The sequence below is a fragment of the Hemicordylus capensis genome, chromosome 5, assembly GCF_027244095.1.
Source record: "Hemicordylus capensis ecotype Gifberg chromosome 5, rHemCap1.1.pri, whole genome shotgun sequence".
Classification (NCBI taxonomy): Eukaryota; Metazoa; Chordata; class Lepidosauria; order Squamata; family Cordylidae; genus Hemicordylus; species Hemicordylus capensis.
The window spans coordinates 214,951,256-214,966,989 of record NC_069661.1 but is presented as its reverse complement, the minus strand read 5'-3'; the positions used below and the strand labels follow the sequence as shown (position 1 = coordinate 214,966,989).

The 15,734-nt window shown below is 44.9% G+C and overlaps 2 protein-coding genes across 7 annotated transcripts in view; one reads left to right on the top strand and one right to left on the bottom strand.

Annotated features, from left to right (window-relative positions):
* Window positions 1–10,755, top strand: part of SGSM3 (small G protein signaling modulator 3) — a 52,037-nt gene extending 41,282 nt beyond the window's left edge. For all 5 annotated transcript variants that reach the window (XM_053252291.1, XM_053252290.1, XM_053252294.1 and 2 more), the window contains 10 exons: window positions 84–239; window positions 1,747–1,801; window positions 2,065–2,114; window positions 3,421–3,573; window positions 3,810–3,880; window positions 6,167–6,215; window positions 6,525–6,610; window positions 6,877–6,999; window positions 7,090–7,150; window positions 9,424–10,755. In XM_053252291.1, the coding sequence (XP_053108266.1) occupies window positions 84–239; window positions 1,747–1,801; window positions 2,065–2,114; window positions 3,421–3,573; window positions 3,810–3,880; window positions 6,167–6,215; window positions 6,525–6,610; window positions 6,877–6,999; window positions 7,090–7,150; window positions 9,424–9,507 (888 nt within the window). In that variant the 3' untranslated portion in view covers window positions 9,508–10,755. The remainder of the gene's footprint in view (window positions 1–83; window positions 240–1,746; window positions 1,802–2,064; window positions 2,115–3,420; window positions 3,574–3,809; window positions 3,881–6,166; window positions 6,216–6,524; window positions 6,611–6,876; window positions 7,000–7,089; window positions 7,151–9,423) is intronic.
* A 345-nt stretch (window positions 10,756–11,100) lies between these two features.
* Window positions 11,101–15,734, bottom strand: part of MRTFA (myocardin related transcription factor A) — a 115,810-nt gene continuing 111,176 nt past the window's right edge. For both annotated transcript variants that reach the window (XM_053252289.1, XM_053252288.1), the window contains 3 exons: window positions 14,881–15,057; window positions 14,716–14,776; window positions 11,101–14,362 (listed from right to left, as the gene is read on the bottom strand). In XM_053252289.1, coding sequence (XP_053108264.1) covers window positions 13,854–14,362; window positions 14,716–14,776; window positions 14,881–15,057 — 747 coding nt within the window. In that variant the 3' untranslated portion in view covers window positions 11,101–13,853. The remainder of the gene's footprint in view (window positions 14,363–14,715; window positions 14,777–14,880; window positions 15,058–15,734) is intronic.

The following is a 15,734-nucleotide window of genomic DNA, read 5'->3' as shown; positions in this document are numbered from 1 at the left end:
GAATCCCTTCATTCACGGTTCATTTATACCTTACTCTTGAACATGATCATGAACATGGCTTCCTCCTGTTCTTCCTCAACTAGGATTTGACTCCCGATTACACCATGGAAAGCCACCAGCGGGATCATGAAAGTTATGTAGCATGTTCCCGGAACCGACGGCGACGTGCCAAAGCACTGCTAGACTTTGAGCGCCATGACGACGACGAACTGGGCTTCCGCAAGAATGATATCATTACGGTATGATTATTAGAGCCAACAGAATGGTAGCATCATGTAGGGGCTGGGGCTGGGATTTGACACTATAGAATAATGAATACAGTGAATTGGGTTTTTCGAAATTACAGATTATGAATGAGATGGAAACAAAGATATTGGTGATGAACACTCCATGCACCCCCCCTAGTTCCCCCCCACACTGTGTCTCTCTCTGCAACCTGCCTAGAGAGCAGGAAGCTGTTGGCTCGAATCCACGCTGGTGTGTTTCCCAGAATATGGGAAACTCCTATATCGGGCAGCAACAATATAGGAAGGTGCTGAAAGGTATCGTCTCAGACTGCACAGGAGAAGGCAATGGTAAACCACTCCATATTCTACCAAGATAACTAGATGTCTCTGTGGTCACCAGGAGTCAACATTGACTCAATGGCACAATCTTTCCTTTTTATGTACATACATACACATGCATGCAGGAAGCAAACTAAGCAGGTACAAGAATTTAAATATCTGGGAAGCAAGGATAACAGGATGGAAATTTAGAGCGGAAACTAAAAGCAGAATGGATATGGTGAAGCAGATTGTTTATAAGAAGAAACGTCTGTTGACAGAACGAATAAGTTTAACTCTGAAAAAGAAAGTTATAAAACTATACATATGGAATACAGCTGTATATGGGCAATAAGTAAAATGGAAGAAAGGAAGCAGAGAGCATTTGAAATGGATAAGACTGTATCCATGAAAAGGAAAATGAATTGAGAAATTGGATAGTAGGGGTGAGGGACGAGGACTGAAGCAAAGAGTGAAGAAAGGGTGATTAAGCCTGGTAGGCACGTGCTAGGAAACAGGGCTCGTCTAATATAATGGAAGAAACAAAATGTAGCAACAGCTGCATGAAACATATTAAAGAGGGGGAAAGAATGGAGACACATGTGGACCTGAGAAGGGTGCAGAAGGCAGTGGTGTGGGAGTGGATAATGGTTGAAGATCAACTTGTGAATTGAAACACACACAAGATGGGTAGAGAAAAAGTCTGTGTTGATTGCTTAGTCAGCAGTATTTCAAACCCTTTGATTCAGCAGCAAATGACAAAACAGACTCCAAAACAGACTGTCTTTTTTTAGCATACACGCACACACACCCCTGCCTTATATCAAGTCAGACCATCAAGTCATGGACCATCTAGTTCATTATTGTCTGTGCTGACTGGCTGTGGCTCTCCACGGTTCCAGGCAAGAGTCTTTCCTAGCCTTTTCTGGATATGCCAGGGAGTAAACCTGGAACCTTCTGCATGCAAAGCAGATGTTCTGTCACTGAGTCGCGGCCTGATCTCCACACACTATGGCACGCATGCTCACGGCCATCACTCCACCCTATCCTACACCCTTACTCATTTGTAGGCTGCAGATGTGAGAGCAATGCAATTGGGCATCACTCTAATGTGGGCCTTTTCCTTATTTGCTTTGATGCATTGCTCTGTGTCCTTTGCTACATGTGACCAAGTCACTGTCCCTCCTTTCAATTCCTGTAGATCATCTCCCAGAAGGATGAGCACTGTTGGGTGGGGGAGCTGAATGGCCTGAGAGGTGAGTGCAAAGGAGACTAATGTGAGGGTGGGACATTAAAGGCAGAGTCTCTATAGATGGCCTGTGAGTGGTGGGCTTCACCCAAAGATTATTCTTTTTCACAAGAGTCTTCGTCCTGTTCTTTTTGAGGGGCTACCCTCAGAGACACAAATATTGTTGTTCTTATTTAGAGGCAAAGATTCTTAGCTGTCTTTGTGGACTTGTTTTTGTCAAGTGTTCAGCTGCTGCATTTTAAGTTGTTTTCCTTACCCTGTTCTTTATAGGTTGGTTCCCTGCAAAGTTTGTGGAGGTCCTGGATGAACGGAGCAAAGAGGTAAAAACTTCCTCTTGTGTCTTAAACGTCTCCTCATGTGTGGAAGATACTGTGGAAGTTTTTTTGGTCTATGGATTATCTGATTTGGGTGTAGTTGTTTTTGAATAGGGTTGCATTCAGTGTTCTCGCTAAAAAAAATTCATCTGTGCGTGGAATGAACTTTGTCCTGGGGGACTTATATCACAGCAGTGTGTGCACTCATATTCAGAGTGGGGCCTTCCTGATTCAACCTGAGTAGGATCTAAAATTAACTGAGTGGACATCCAAAAATGTGTGAGTGCACGCACATGAGCACACCTTAGAGGGAACACTGGTTGCACTCCCTTGAAAGAACCAGGTTTGCAACTTGGGGATATTTCTGGATCCTGCATTACTTCTGAGAGATCAAGTGGCAATGGTGACCAGGAGTGCCGTTATCAGCTTTGACTCAGACCCCAGCATGGTTGCATGTACTGGTAACCTCGAGACTTGGTTACTATGAGGTGCTGTTCAGGGAAAACACCTCATAAGAAAACCAAGAAAACGTTCAAAAACGTCAACTGGGAAATCAGCTGGCAGCACTTCGTTGCTTTAAAAAGTAAAAAGGAGAATTAACTGAACACTGACAGTCCAGGTGGTAATAAACGATCTAGAAAAAATGGCCAGCCGTACAGAACATGTCAATATTGTTGGCAACACTTATCTTTTTATGAAACATTTTAAAATGTCATTCATTTTAATAACACCATTTTAAAGATCTGGAAGTGATCTGTTGTTATCATGAGAAATTAGTTACTGCGCAGGGATCTTCCAGATGGACTAATTAGCTCCTTTCTGGCACCCCTCCCTGCCATGCATGTGCTCAGTGCCTTCCTTTTCTCGGCAGTTGGGCACCATTTTGATTCAGTTAATTTTCAACCGCTGATGCGTTGAGAGCTGTGGGTTATTGCTCCTCAGTTAGTAGAAAAGCAAAGCGTTATTTTGGACAGTGTTTACAGTGGTTTTGACTACAGGCTGTGAGTTGACTATTCTTTATGTTCTGGATGTTGGACTTGATCATTTGGGATTCTATGGCTTTGCTGTTGGAATGGAAAGAGCGAAGAGAAAGAAAACTACTTTTAAATGTGGCTCTCAGAGGTGGCTTAATTTCAAGCTGGCTAGTCAGGTGTGCTTTATAGTTGAATAGGCAGCTCCTCAAAAAGCAAGGAGAAGGGCATGCGGAACAGCATCTGCAAATAATATGATGGATATCTGTTTTGCATGCCTTTCTGTGGACTGTGCCCCCTCTAGAGTGCTAATGAAAGTCAATGATCTTGTTTCCTCTTAGTATTCCATTGCTGGGGATGACTCTGTCACTGAAGGGGTGACAGATTTGGTTCGAGGGACGCTCTGTCCAGCCCTCAAGGCCATATTTGAACATGGACTGAAGAGGCCATCTCTGCTGGGGGGACCCTGCCACCCTTGGCTTTTCATCGAAGAGGTAAGAGGGGCAGTTGTTGCCTGCAGGAAGTAGTATAAGAAGCATACAAAAGTTTGATGGGGGGAGATGCGACTGTTCTTGCATCATCACCCTCCTCAAAATGTTGTACAGCTGAGGTTGCAAAGGGGCATTTAGGGAGGGCGATCTCTCTGATGTGCAAGCCTGAATAATCTGTCACAAGTCAGACAGAAGCATTAATAACATTTGGATTGCTCTTTGTGTGTGCTCATCTGTAGGCTGCTGGGCGCGAAGTAGAGCGTGACTTTGACTCTGTGTATTCTCGCCTTGTGCTCTGCAAGACTTACAGGTAACATATCTTCCCCTCCCTCCCCAGATATTCATATCCACCAGTACTCCTCCTTGTAAAGCTCTTATTCTTTTCATATATTATCTTGTCCAAGTAGCCACCATGCTTGTGTAGAATGGGCTAGCCAATGACTGTGGCAGAGATTCCTTATCGAGGAAGGCTCTCCTGCTTAGAGAAATCATCTTTCTCCTTAAAGGATTATAAGATTTAGCTGTAAAGTCTGTACTGGCAGAGTGGGCCATCTGTGTCGAAACCTCCAGAGATTGTTGAGCCCCAGAAGTGCAACTAGGTAATTTTGGGCCCTGGACTTAGTGGGCTTATGGGGGGACCTCCTTGCAAAATAAGCATTCTCGCTTTGCACTCACGCCATGGTTTCACACAGCATTACTGAGCACACAATCCCACTGTTTAAAAGTTTTTGAAACATTCAAGAATTATTAAAAATGAACTGATAGACTGATCTGCTTCAGATTAAATATATAGAGACCTCCCATAACCTCCCTACATCTGTTCCTGATATCAAAGCCCCAGGCCAAGACATTCCAGGATAGCTAAAGGGTTGGGCAGAAAAGTGGGGTGGTTCACCCTTTTTTAAATGAAAGCAAAGGGCAGATTCCTCCAGATGGGGGTGGGAGGAGAGTCCAAGGGGGGTGGCCTTCAGTTCCAGAGGTTTTGTAATTTTCTGCCATGAAATAAGCTACTTGTGACTTCTTTGAAGTTTATGAATACGGTATTCAAAAAATTATTAAAAATCAATGGATTGACCCATTTGCTTTAAATTAAATACACAGTAGTGCCCTATATCTGTGTCACTTATAGGACTTTAAAGTTTAACTCCCCCTCATTTTTATTTAAAATAAATAGATTGACCAGTTTGCTTCAAATGAAATATAGTCGTACCATCCTGTACCACATCTGTGCAGACTATCAAAGCCTTAGGCCAAGCCCTCTGAGAAAGACACAAATTAGGGGGAATAACCCACATAATCCCACCCACACACCTTCTGGATTGCTCCCACAGTGAGGCAGGCACATCACACAAACAGGCAGTGGCAGGGGAGATGGGGCTTGCACATGTCTGGGGCCAGCCAGCACTGGCCCCCCTGCCTCCCAAGCTCAGCCATCTGCGGCTGGGCAGCCTTCATCCCATGCTGCTGAAGAGCCATGAGGCAGGAACAAGTCTCTGTGCTAGCCCCACTCATCCACCAAACAGCTGATTGGTGGGTGGGGAGAGCAGTAGTAAAAGCTGCCTGCCAGGAGGCTGGGAGAGAATCTCCAGTAAGAGAGACATTGCAGAGCCTGTGCTGGCGGCCACATGGGGAGGAGATTCCCGGAGCTGGCTGCTGGCAGGTGTGTTGCTGGGGCTCTACAGGGTAGTGGGGAGGCCAGGGCCTCTGACCTGCACCCTGAGGTCCAGCCCTAATGGCGCCTCTGCTTTACAGTTAACTGCTGCTTCCATTAACTGTTCTCCTCCTTATGGAACACCCAGACTCTGAGATTCATAATGCCACCTCCCTTCTGTTCTTTAAGAAGCTTTTGAAAACTTATTTATTTTGCCAGGCTTTTTGTGTGTGTGTGTGTGTGTTTACCTTTTCTCTCTCTTATTTTTGTTGTTCTTTTAATTTATGTAAACCACCTCGAGTCTGTGGAAGTCAGGTGGTCAATACAGTTTGCTAAATAAAATAAATTTGTGTGTGTGATACTTGACGGAGCAGACATTAGAGATGGGCCCGGACCGGTCCGGAGGCCATTGAAAAAGCCTCCGGACCGGTCCAGACCTGGGCGGTTCGAGTGGGGGGGTAGCTTTAAGAGCGGCGGGAGGGTTTACTTACCCCTCCCGCCGCTTTCCTGCTCTGGCGCTGTAATTCTAGGAGTAATTGGGGCGGCAGGATACCTCCCTGCCGCCCCTTCCCCGCTGTTGCTGGAAAAAACTCCCAGGAGTCCTTTGCGCGTGCACGTCACAGAGACATCGTGCATGCGCTTCACGTCTCTGTGACATGCGCGTTCACAAAGGACTCCTGGGAGTTTTTTCCAGCAACAGCGGGGAAGGGTCGGCAGGGAGGTATCCTGCTGCCCCAATTACTCCTAGAATTACGGCGCCAGAGCGGGAAAGCAGCGGGAGGGGTAAGTAAACCCTCCCACCGCTCTTAAAGCGACCCCCCACCCCAGTGCCGGACCGCAGTTGGCGGTTCCGTGCACACCCCTAGCAGACATCTGGTCTTGGCCATATTTTTATTTATATTATACTTACAAACTCACTCTGGATCTTTTGCTTTACTATTCTAGGCTGGATGAAGATGGAAAAGTTCTAACTCCAGAAGAGCTGCTTTACCGAGTGAGTACACCACTTAGCCTGGCTCTGAGACCAGAGTGACACACTGAAAGAGGCTTATAAAAGGGACCAAACAGTCTCTCCGAGCTCTTCCTATGAATGCATGAAGGGGGAGTTTGAAAGCAGGGGGCTGTCAATGCCACTCTCCCCCAGCAGGTGGCATCATGGACTGTGCATGCATAGTCATCTCATTGACAGTGCATGCGTGTGTGTGTGTGTGTGTGAGAGAGAGATGGTCGTCATGTACTTTTGAGTTTGTGGGCTCCAATGAGTGTGTGCAAGGGAAGTAAAACTCCCTTTCTTCCCTGGCAGGCGGTGCAGTCTGTGAACATGTCACATGACGCAGCACATGCCCAGATGGATGTGAAGCTTCGTTCTCTCATCTGTATTGGACTCAAGTGAGTCACTCTGCTGTTTCCTTCAAGGGTGCTCATGTTAGTACAGAATAGGAATGAATAGCGGCGGGGGGGTTGGTTTGGATCATACTTTATTGGAAGAGTCCAGCTTGTGAAGCAAACTAGTCACTTCCCGGCCCTCAGAGAGGAAGTTCTGTGTTTCTTTAGTCTGCTGTGCTACAGCCTAGGGAAGAGGCCTCTCCTCTAACCTCTTCTTTTCCCTGAAAACTTCTGTATGCTGTTAACGTTTCCTAAACCCTATTTTGCAGTGAGCAGGTGCTGCACCTGTGGCTTGAGGTGTTGTGCTCCAGCCTGCAGACCGTGGAGAAGTGGTTTCATCCCTGGTCCTTCTTGCGCAGCCCTGGCTGGGTGCAGATCAAGTGTGAGCTCAGGTGAGTGGAACCGCTTTCCCCCACTTCCATTGTACAGCACAGTGCATACAATCCTCATTTAAACCTGACTGCTGGTGTGTTCTGTTACAGAGTCCTCAGTAAGTTTGCATTCAGCCTCTCTCAAGATTGGGAACTTCCTGTAAAGAGAGAGGTAAGCACATGGCACTGCTTAGTGTGAGCCTACACTTCACTATTCCCTCACTAGTGAACAGGTAGCCCCTCAACTCCCATTTGTATCAACCCTGATCCTAGGGTCAGTCAATCAATCAATCAATCAATTTATTATTTCGGTCATAGACCAACCTAGGGTCAGTCTTTTTACTACTACTACTACTACTACTACTATTATTATTATTTACACAGTCAGACAGATGTTATTGACTGGTTTGTTTTATCCAGACATCGAGTCCTTCCCAACGACCTGGGATGGCTGAATTTTATTGTCAATGCTGTTGCTGCTGTTATAGATATTGTTACAGAATATAGGCTGTTCCCAGTAAAGCTGCTTTTTGTAATTGGCTGATGGTGATTTCTGTGACCCCTATGGTGTTGAGGTGCTCTTCAGGGTCTTTTGGAACTGCACCCAGGGCGCCAATTACCACTGGGATTATTTGGGTCTTTTTCTGCCACAGCCTTTCAATTTCAATTTGTAGATCTTTGTATTTGGTGATTTTTTTCTATTTCTTTTTCTTCTATTCTGCTATCCCCTGGTATTGCTATGTCGATTATTTTAACTTTTCTTTCTTCTCGACTACAGTTATATCTGGTGTATTGTGTGGCAGATGTTTGTCTGTTCGTAGTCGGATGTCCCATAATATTTTTACATCTTCATTTTCTTCAACTTTTTCAATTTTATGGACCCACCAATTTTTGGCTACAGGTAGCTTGTATTTTTTGCAGATGTTCCAGTGTATCATCCCTGCTACCTTGTCATGCCTTTGTTTGTAGTCAGTCTGTGCGATCTTTTTACAACAGCTGATTAGGTGGTCCACGGTTTCATCTGCTTCTTTACAAAAGCGGCACTTGCTGTTTGTTGTTGACTTTTCTACTTTTGCTCTTATTGCATTTGTTCTTAGTGCCTGTTCTTGCGCAGCCAGTATTAAACCCTCTGTTTCTTTCTTCAAGTTGCCATTCTTAAGCCATTGCCAGGTCTTGGTGATGTCTGATTTTCCACTTATATTGTGCAAATATTGACCATGCAGGGGCTTATTTCTCCATTTTTCTGCTCGGTTCTTGACTTGTTCTTTCTTGTAGGCCTGCTTTCTTTCATTGGTGTTGAATAGTTTCGTGTTATTGACCATTTGAAGTGCATCTTCTTCACTGTCCTTGATATATTCTTCAAGGCCTCTTTTCTCCTCCTCTACTGTTTGATGGACTTGCAGCATTCCTCTTCCACCTGAGCTGCGAGGGAGGTATAGCCTATTGACATCACTGCGGGGGTGCAGAGCATGATTGATGGACATGATTTTCCTGGTCCTATGATCCAGCGTCTCTAGCTCTACCTGGGTCTAGTCTATTATTCCTGCAGTGTATCTGATAACAGGTATAGCCCAGGTGTTTATGGCTTGTATGGTGTTCCCGCCATTGAGTTTGGACCTGAGGATTTTTCTAACTCTTCTGATGTATTCACTTCCAATTTTTCTTTTAACTTCAGTGTGTGCAATGTTATCAGCCTGGAGAATGCCCAAGTATTTGTAATGTTCTTTCTCTTCCAGGTTCTTGATCTTGCTTCCATTGGGCAGTTCTGTTTTTCTTATATTTCCTCATCATCTTCCATCATCATCATCATCATTATTATTAATTTTATACCGCCCCGAACTTACATCTCTGGGTGGTTTACAACAGAATAAAAACAAAGTAAAACATGCATTAAGACAAAAATGGGGGGAACACACACATTACAACAATTTAAAATTTTTAAAATAATATTTCAAAACACTATTAAAACAACATTAATTAAAAGCCTGGGTGAAGAAATGTGTTTTTAAAGACTTTTAAAAAGCTGTCAGAGATGGGAAGGCTCTTATTTCACTAGGGAGTGCATTCCAAAGCCTCGGGGCAGCAGTGGAGAAGGTCTGTCCCTGAGTGGCCACCAGACGAGCCAGTGGCAGCTGCAGACAGATCTCTCCAACAGATCTCAGTGGGCGGTGGGGTTCATGCCGAAAGTGTTCTGTGTTTGAAAGAATTAGACCCCCAGGAAGGCTGATCCTTCTTTCCCAGCCAAAGTACCCTTCCATCTTCAGGGATAGTATGAGTGTGGGCCCTGCCCCAAATATAAATATAAAATTATATATAGATATAGATATAGATATAGATATAGATATAGATATAGATATAGATATAGATATAGATATAGATATAGATAGATAGATAGATATAAACTTCTAGCTGCACTTGCTGAAAGCATTTGCTTTTTCTTTCTAGGAGAAGGAAAAGAAACCACTGAAGGAAGGAGTTCAGGATATGCTTGTGAAGCACCACCTCTTCAGCTGGGACATAGATGGGTGACTTCTTCCCAGGCCTCAATCTGGACTCCTTGGATGGCATCACATACTTGGCATATGCCCCCTCCTCTCCCCCAGCCTATTGCCCCCTTCATGCATTGTATACCCTGGCCAGCCCTGCTCCTTTCCAGTAGTCTCTTACTAATGAAGAGATCTCCCTTCATGATGTTGTATCGACTCACTGGGGCAGACGGACAACAGCACAGTGAAGAGGGCAGGGATTGTGCTGTGTTTAGACTCTGACTGTCTAGCTTCCCTTCTCTATGGTGTTACTAATCGGATTGTGCAGCGCATGTATACACATACTCTACAGCAGTTGTGAATACCACTTGGGCCCAGCATCTGAGGGGAGCAAGCACCTTTTCCTTGAAACCTGAAATTCTGTATAAATGGAAGAAGAAAAATGTGATTTGGCTCTGAAGTAGGCAAGGGAAGCCCAACAAGTGGCAAAAGGAATGCCCCAGGGAGAGGCATCCTGGCTCTTACAGGTCTCTTTTGTAAGAGGAAAATGACTAGTGGGCTCCCATTTGTAGGGCACCACACCCCCCCCCCAAAAGCCTTTTCCTACATTGAGATAATCATGAAGTATCTCTGGCTGAGGGAAGGCAAGCTGCTAGGTTTCCAGGTGCTACAGTGCATGGTGTGGTGCTGCCACAAAGTGCCTAACATGACTAGCTGGTAACTGAAACTGCCTTGGATGTTGAGAAGCATGGTGGCAGCAACGGTCTAGCCATTAGTTCTGGATCGTGGCTGAATAGAATCTGTCATTTTAGCCTAGTGCAGATTTTTTTAAAATTAGTAACCAAAAGATGTAAATTATATCCAGAAATCTGTATATTTTGACATATCTTAGTTCAGGAAGTGAAGTGGATTCAGGACTGAGCTGGCTCAGGGAGACAATTGCAGCCTCTATCCTATTGGAGGACAATGGCAGAGGCTGCAGGATAGGAGCACACAACTTGATGCATGATGGCAGCACCAATTGAGTGCATGTGATGAAGAAAGCACTGGTTGGGGAGCACAATCAAATCATGCAAAGATTCTGTGTCATTGTGGTTTCTAAATAAATTGCACATCTTGTGACTGTGTCGAAGATAGTAATGGGGAAAGTGGGATTGAGCTTCTGTATGCCTTTAGCCTTATTTTGTTTACCTGAGCTATGGCAATGTTAATGATGTTCTATGGGAGTGAGTTGGCACTCATGCTGATTCTTGAGAAATTACATATTAAGTAAATAGTTAACCAGCCTTTATATATTCTTTCTGCAGTGACTAATAGTTAGTGTGGCCTTCTACCATATTCTGCCTGCGAGGGAGGTGAGAGCAGACTACAAGGAAGAGTGGGACAAACCTTGTTTTCCTCCAAGTGCAGGAATGGCTGCAAAACTTTCAATAGCAGTACACAATGCAGCTGAGAGCCATCATACCCAATGATGCTGCACATAGAGAGGTTATGGAAATCTGTGGTGAGCTACCATTTATACCAATGGTGTGAATTGGCTCTTAATTACTCCATAAGTATTGAATGTCTTCTCTGTGTTTTTACCATGAGAAATAGGTACCTATAATGCCATGACCAAAGATGAGATGTACAAAGATTCTAGAACACAAATTTTTTTAATAAAATGGATTTTTCAAATATCTAACTGAAAAAATAATTTGATTTATCCATTCCCTCCCCCAGTAATTGCTCATTCCATGCCTTTTTCCAGTTGCATGTTCACTCTAGGCCCAATATTACAGCACTGCCTATGTTTCCTGCTTGTGCTGATAACCCTTTTCATTGATGCATAGTGGAAGAAAGTGTTCGTGCTAATCAAATATAAGCTATACAACTAGTGGTTATTGGAAGAACAAGTACATTCAAATTAGAGGCAGATTCTTACCCTTTTGTTTTACTCTGTGGGTACAAAATAATTTAGGAAACAAGCTCTTGGGAGAGCAGTTTTACATAACTGGCAATACACTGACACCAGTTGCTTTCCTATTTCATAAAAGATAATGAGTGATGAGCTATACCAAGCCTGGCACCTTGTGTTGCTATGTTTGACAGTGGTGTTCTGAAAAGCAGCTGTCTGATTCCTGTAATTCATTTAATTAGAATCTTACCCTCTCAAAGCCAGACAGCTGCCATAATAGCACCTTTATGCATGAACTCTTGCTGCTGATAAAGCTTAAATATTCATTTTGGCCAAGTGAATATTTAAGAAATCTAAATACATTAGCAGCTCTTCATTTGGGAGAAGAATTAAGAGCCCCATGCAGAACCAAATGTTTCCCTCCTAAAACTGAAGTGGGCTGAGTCGGAATTCTTTTTCACTATGACCAATCACATAAGTCTAGCCCTAGCTTCCCGCAGGCAGAGTGATATGATTAGTAGTAGGTCTTGGAGGAAATACAAAGATACACTGTCTTCAGCATAGAAAAACAGTTTTTTACTGGATGAAATATGCTTCACATGCACTTGCCCATTCCAGGACAATGACCAGTTATGAAACTTGCAACTTCATCTTCAAGCTCCATCCACTCATCCTAGTGGGGTACAGGATATGTGTCTATGTGAGTGAGAGAGAAACAGAAGTGGCTCTTGGAATCCCATGAAACTAGGGAGGGAGATTGAGGAACACAAACTTCCTCCCCTACTCTGGGAAGGCAGGCAGGTGCATCAACTACATATTTTCTATGGGAGGGGACTGCAACTAAGAGGAACATGATTTCCTTTGAGTGGCATGTGCAATAAGGCTAAAACTGGCAGTCCAAGGACCAAGTCCTCTTCCTCACCAAACCACAGGCTAAAGATCTCCAACAGTTTCATACAGGAGGAAGAGCTTTAGGAAAGTACCACCTCCTAACCAGGTGAGTTAACTTCATTTGCTTTCTGAAATAATGTTACAAGCTATATACAGATATTTTACCAGCTATAAACGAAACCAAGAATCAAGAGGCAAGACTGGTTTGGAACCACTCTTCACAGCAGAAGGGACATGTGTAGGTACAGAAAATTCCTCTCCTTTGTGCAGTGACAGAAGTCAGATATCTGCTCCTTAGCAAGAAGCACCTAAAGGCTCTGCCTCCAAGATGAAGTTGATACTCATGCTCCTTGAGGCTCTATTTCAGTTTTAATTAAAACTTTCTTCAGAGTAACTATCATCAACAGAGCTTTCTCAAAAGCAAAGTGGTGCTATGAGCCCTTCTGTGCAATGACCCAAAGTAGAGGTCAGACACCATGACACCAACTTCAAGAATTTAGGAAGCTACACTCGATAGCCAGGAAAACTATGGAAGGGATAGTTGAACTTAAAATGAATTAATAGCATAGGTACTAGAAACAGTAAAGTGAAGCTCAACTGTTCCAGGTATTTATGCTGCCACAAGTTCAGTTCCAGAAAGACCAAAACTTTCTAGAACCTCACTTCCTGAATCAGCAATTCCTAGGTGGCCAGGCAACTATGAAAAGAGACTGCAGTAGAGCAACTACAGCAGGCTGCAAACAACATCCCTGATGCGGCTGGCTTGAGCCAAGTCATGGTCCAAAGAGCAAGGCCCATGAGCCGTCTCATGCCTGGAACAGGATTTCCAGCTCTGGGAGAACAGCCAGGCCCTATGACCAACTGTTTTATTTTTAGTTGGGCCCCAAGCCAGGAACAAAGCCTGCATACAGGAATCAGTGCAGCAAGCCAAGAGAAGGTGGCTGTTGCCTAACCTCTGGCACAGAACTTGGGCTTGGCTTTCTTGTTTGGTAGAAAGTACCTATATATTACGGCATGATTAGGGAAAGGTTCTTGGACCAGCATGCCCATCCATATTCATGAAGGGTCATAGGAGCCTTAGTCCTATATTTTTTTCCTCATACTCCCCCAAAGCAGAGCCCACATCCTAAGTCTAGAGGAAGCCTTTCCTTACAATACGGCCAAGTAGACTTCTGCCACTTTTTTTAAAGCTTCCTAACTAGGCAGGCTCAAGGCCAGCAAGAGGTCTAGGTTGTGCAAGGTTTTCTGCCCAACTGCTTTGTATTCTTAGACTTGAACTAAGTACCCCACCCTGATTGCTATCTCACATAGGAGAGGCTACACTCCCAACAACTCATAAGTCTGGTATTGCCACTGAAGCTATTGGGAAAGGGCCAGATTTCACCTCACCCATGGCCATGAGGAAAGGGTTGCTTGCCCAAGGTTGAATCGTCATTCAAAAGACATCACTGATGCTTACCCTTGGCCCCAGCTTCATGAAAACAGGTCAATATCTGAGGCTCTTAAGGTTAATGGCCTCTTTCATTTAAGCTTCCACCCATGTCCTGCCCCCACCTGTACCATTCCCTTTACCATTCCCTTTAGTCTGCATGCTCAGAGAGCTATAAGCAAGAATCCCAATGCAGCTGCAGATCATGTCCATCGAGGAAGTCTGTAGAGAAGAGGCTAGGTGTTGCAGTACTGAGCGGGGTGAGGCTCATCACTGGCCCTCCAGACAGCTCCAGCCAATCCATGCTGTCCAAATTAGCATCTGCCAGGTCCAAACTTGGTCCCCCAGTAGGCTCAGGGGCAAAGTGCAATTCTGAGGTGTCCATAGGTGAAGATGGGTGGTCCAGGATAGCTGAACTACTCAGCATCTCACTGTAGAGGTCAATTAGGGACAGAGGCTCAGGTCCATCAGGGCCAGCTGTCAGCAAGGGGAGGCCAGTGCTGCTCTCCAAGAAATCTTCTAGCCTGCCTGCTGAGATGGGATTAATAGAACTTGTATGAGCCAGGGACACCTGCAAGGGGAGCTCTGAGGAATGGTGGCTGTTGGATGGAGAAGAGCATCCGGGAGAAGTGATGTCTTTCCTTGCTGGGGAAGACTGCTCCTTGAACTGAGCTGAAATCTCTGAAAAGCGGGGGGGAAATGACACTTTAATCCACCAATACTGGCAATATTACTACTGCACCCCACACAGTTGCTACTGACCACCTTTAGAGTAGTGCGAATGTAACACTCCTCCTAGGCCCAAAGAACTGACCAGCACTGCCACCAGTTAGGCTGCCACATCACTTTAGCCATCTTATGTGGTGCAAATGCCTTCTGGAGCACCAGGTAACCACAAAAAGAGTGTGGCCCCTTCCTGCGTGGCTTTGCAAAGGGGCTCATTAGCACACCAGTTCAGATGGCTGGCCTCCAGGCTGTAGAAGGAACCGAAAGCACCAGAAAGCCCCTGGTATGAACCCCAAGTGCCTTCTTACCTCCATGTTCAATTAAAATGTCAAACAAGTCATCCATCTGCTGACTCGAGCAGCCATTCTCCTGGGGGGGTGGGGGTGAGAAGAATGTGCTTGTTTAGACACTGTACTTAGACATGCAGCAACATTTCCCCTTCCTTGATTTGTTGAAGCTAAACAGCCACTCACCTCAGGGGGCTTTGGTTGCTGCTTCACTGCCTCCTCATAACCAGGGGGCTCTTTCATTAACACCAAGGAGACAGGGAGAGGCAATGGAGGTGGAGGACCAAAGGAGGGTGGATTCTGCTGTTCAAGGTCCATTTGGGATGGAGATGGAGGAGCTGGAGAGGCTGGCTGTGAGGGAAGCTGTGGAAAAGAAAAAGCTTCTCTAATGAACTATTTAGACACAACCCTGCCTCTGTTGCTTCTTTCTTCAGGGGCACGACTGCCAATGAATACCATTCCAATGCCTCCACAACATGATGGTCAAGAGGATGCAATGTATGGCTTGTAGGCCATACTCAACCCTATTATGGACCTTCAAATGCCACATATTGCTTACTCATGCACTATGTGATGCTTTACCAAGCCTGCAGCATCACTTAGGAATACTCTAGTATAGGGGTTCCTGACCTGTAGTACACCAGATGTTGCTGAACTACAACTCCCATCATCCCCAGCCACAATAAACTGTAGCTGAGGATGATAGTTGTAGTTCAGCAACATTTGGAGTACCACAGGTTAAGAACTCCTGCTCTAACAGAACCAATCATGTCAAGGCAGTCACCCTACACAGTACCAAGGGGCTAGCATGGCTATTGGGAACATTCTTCCAGCCTGCCACTGAGACACAAGAGTAAACCCGTGCCTCTACACTCTCCTTAGGTTATGTCCTAGCATATTACTTCATTCAAGGCAACTGGCCCATTTTCAAAATTCTGAGCTGTCACAAGACACATTGTTGACATATAGCACAGGGCCATGGCTGACAGTGTTGGCAAAAGTGAAAAAAGAGTCACAAACCTATCAGCACCTCATAGTGG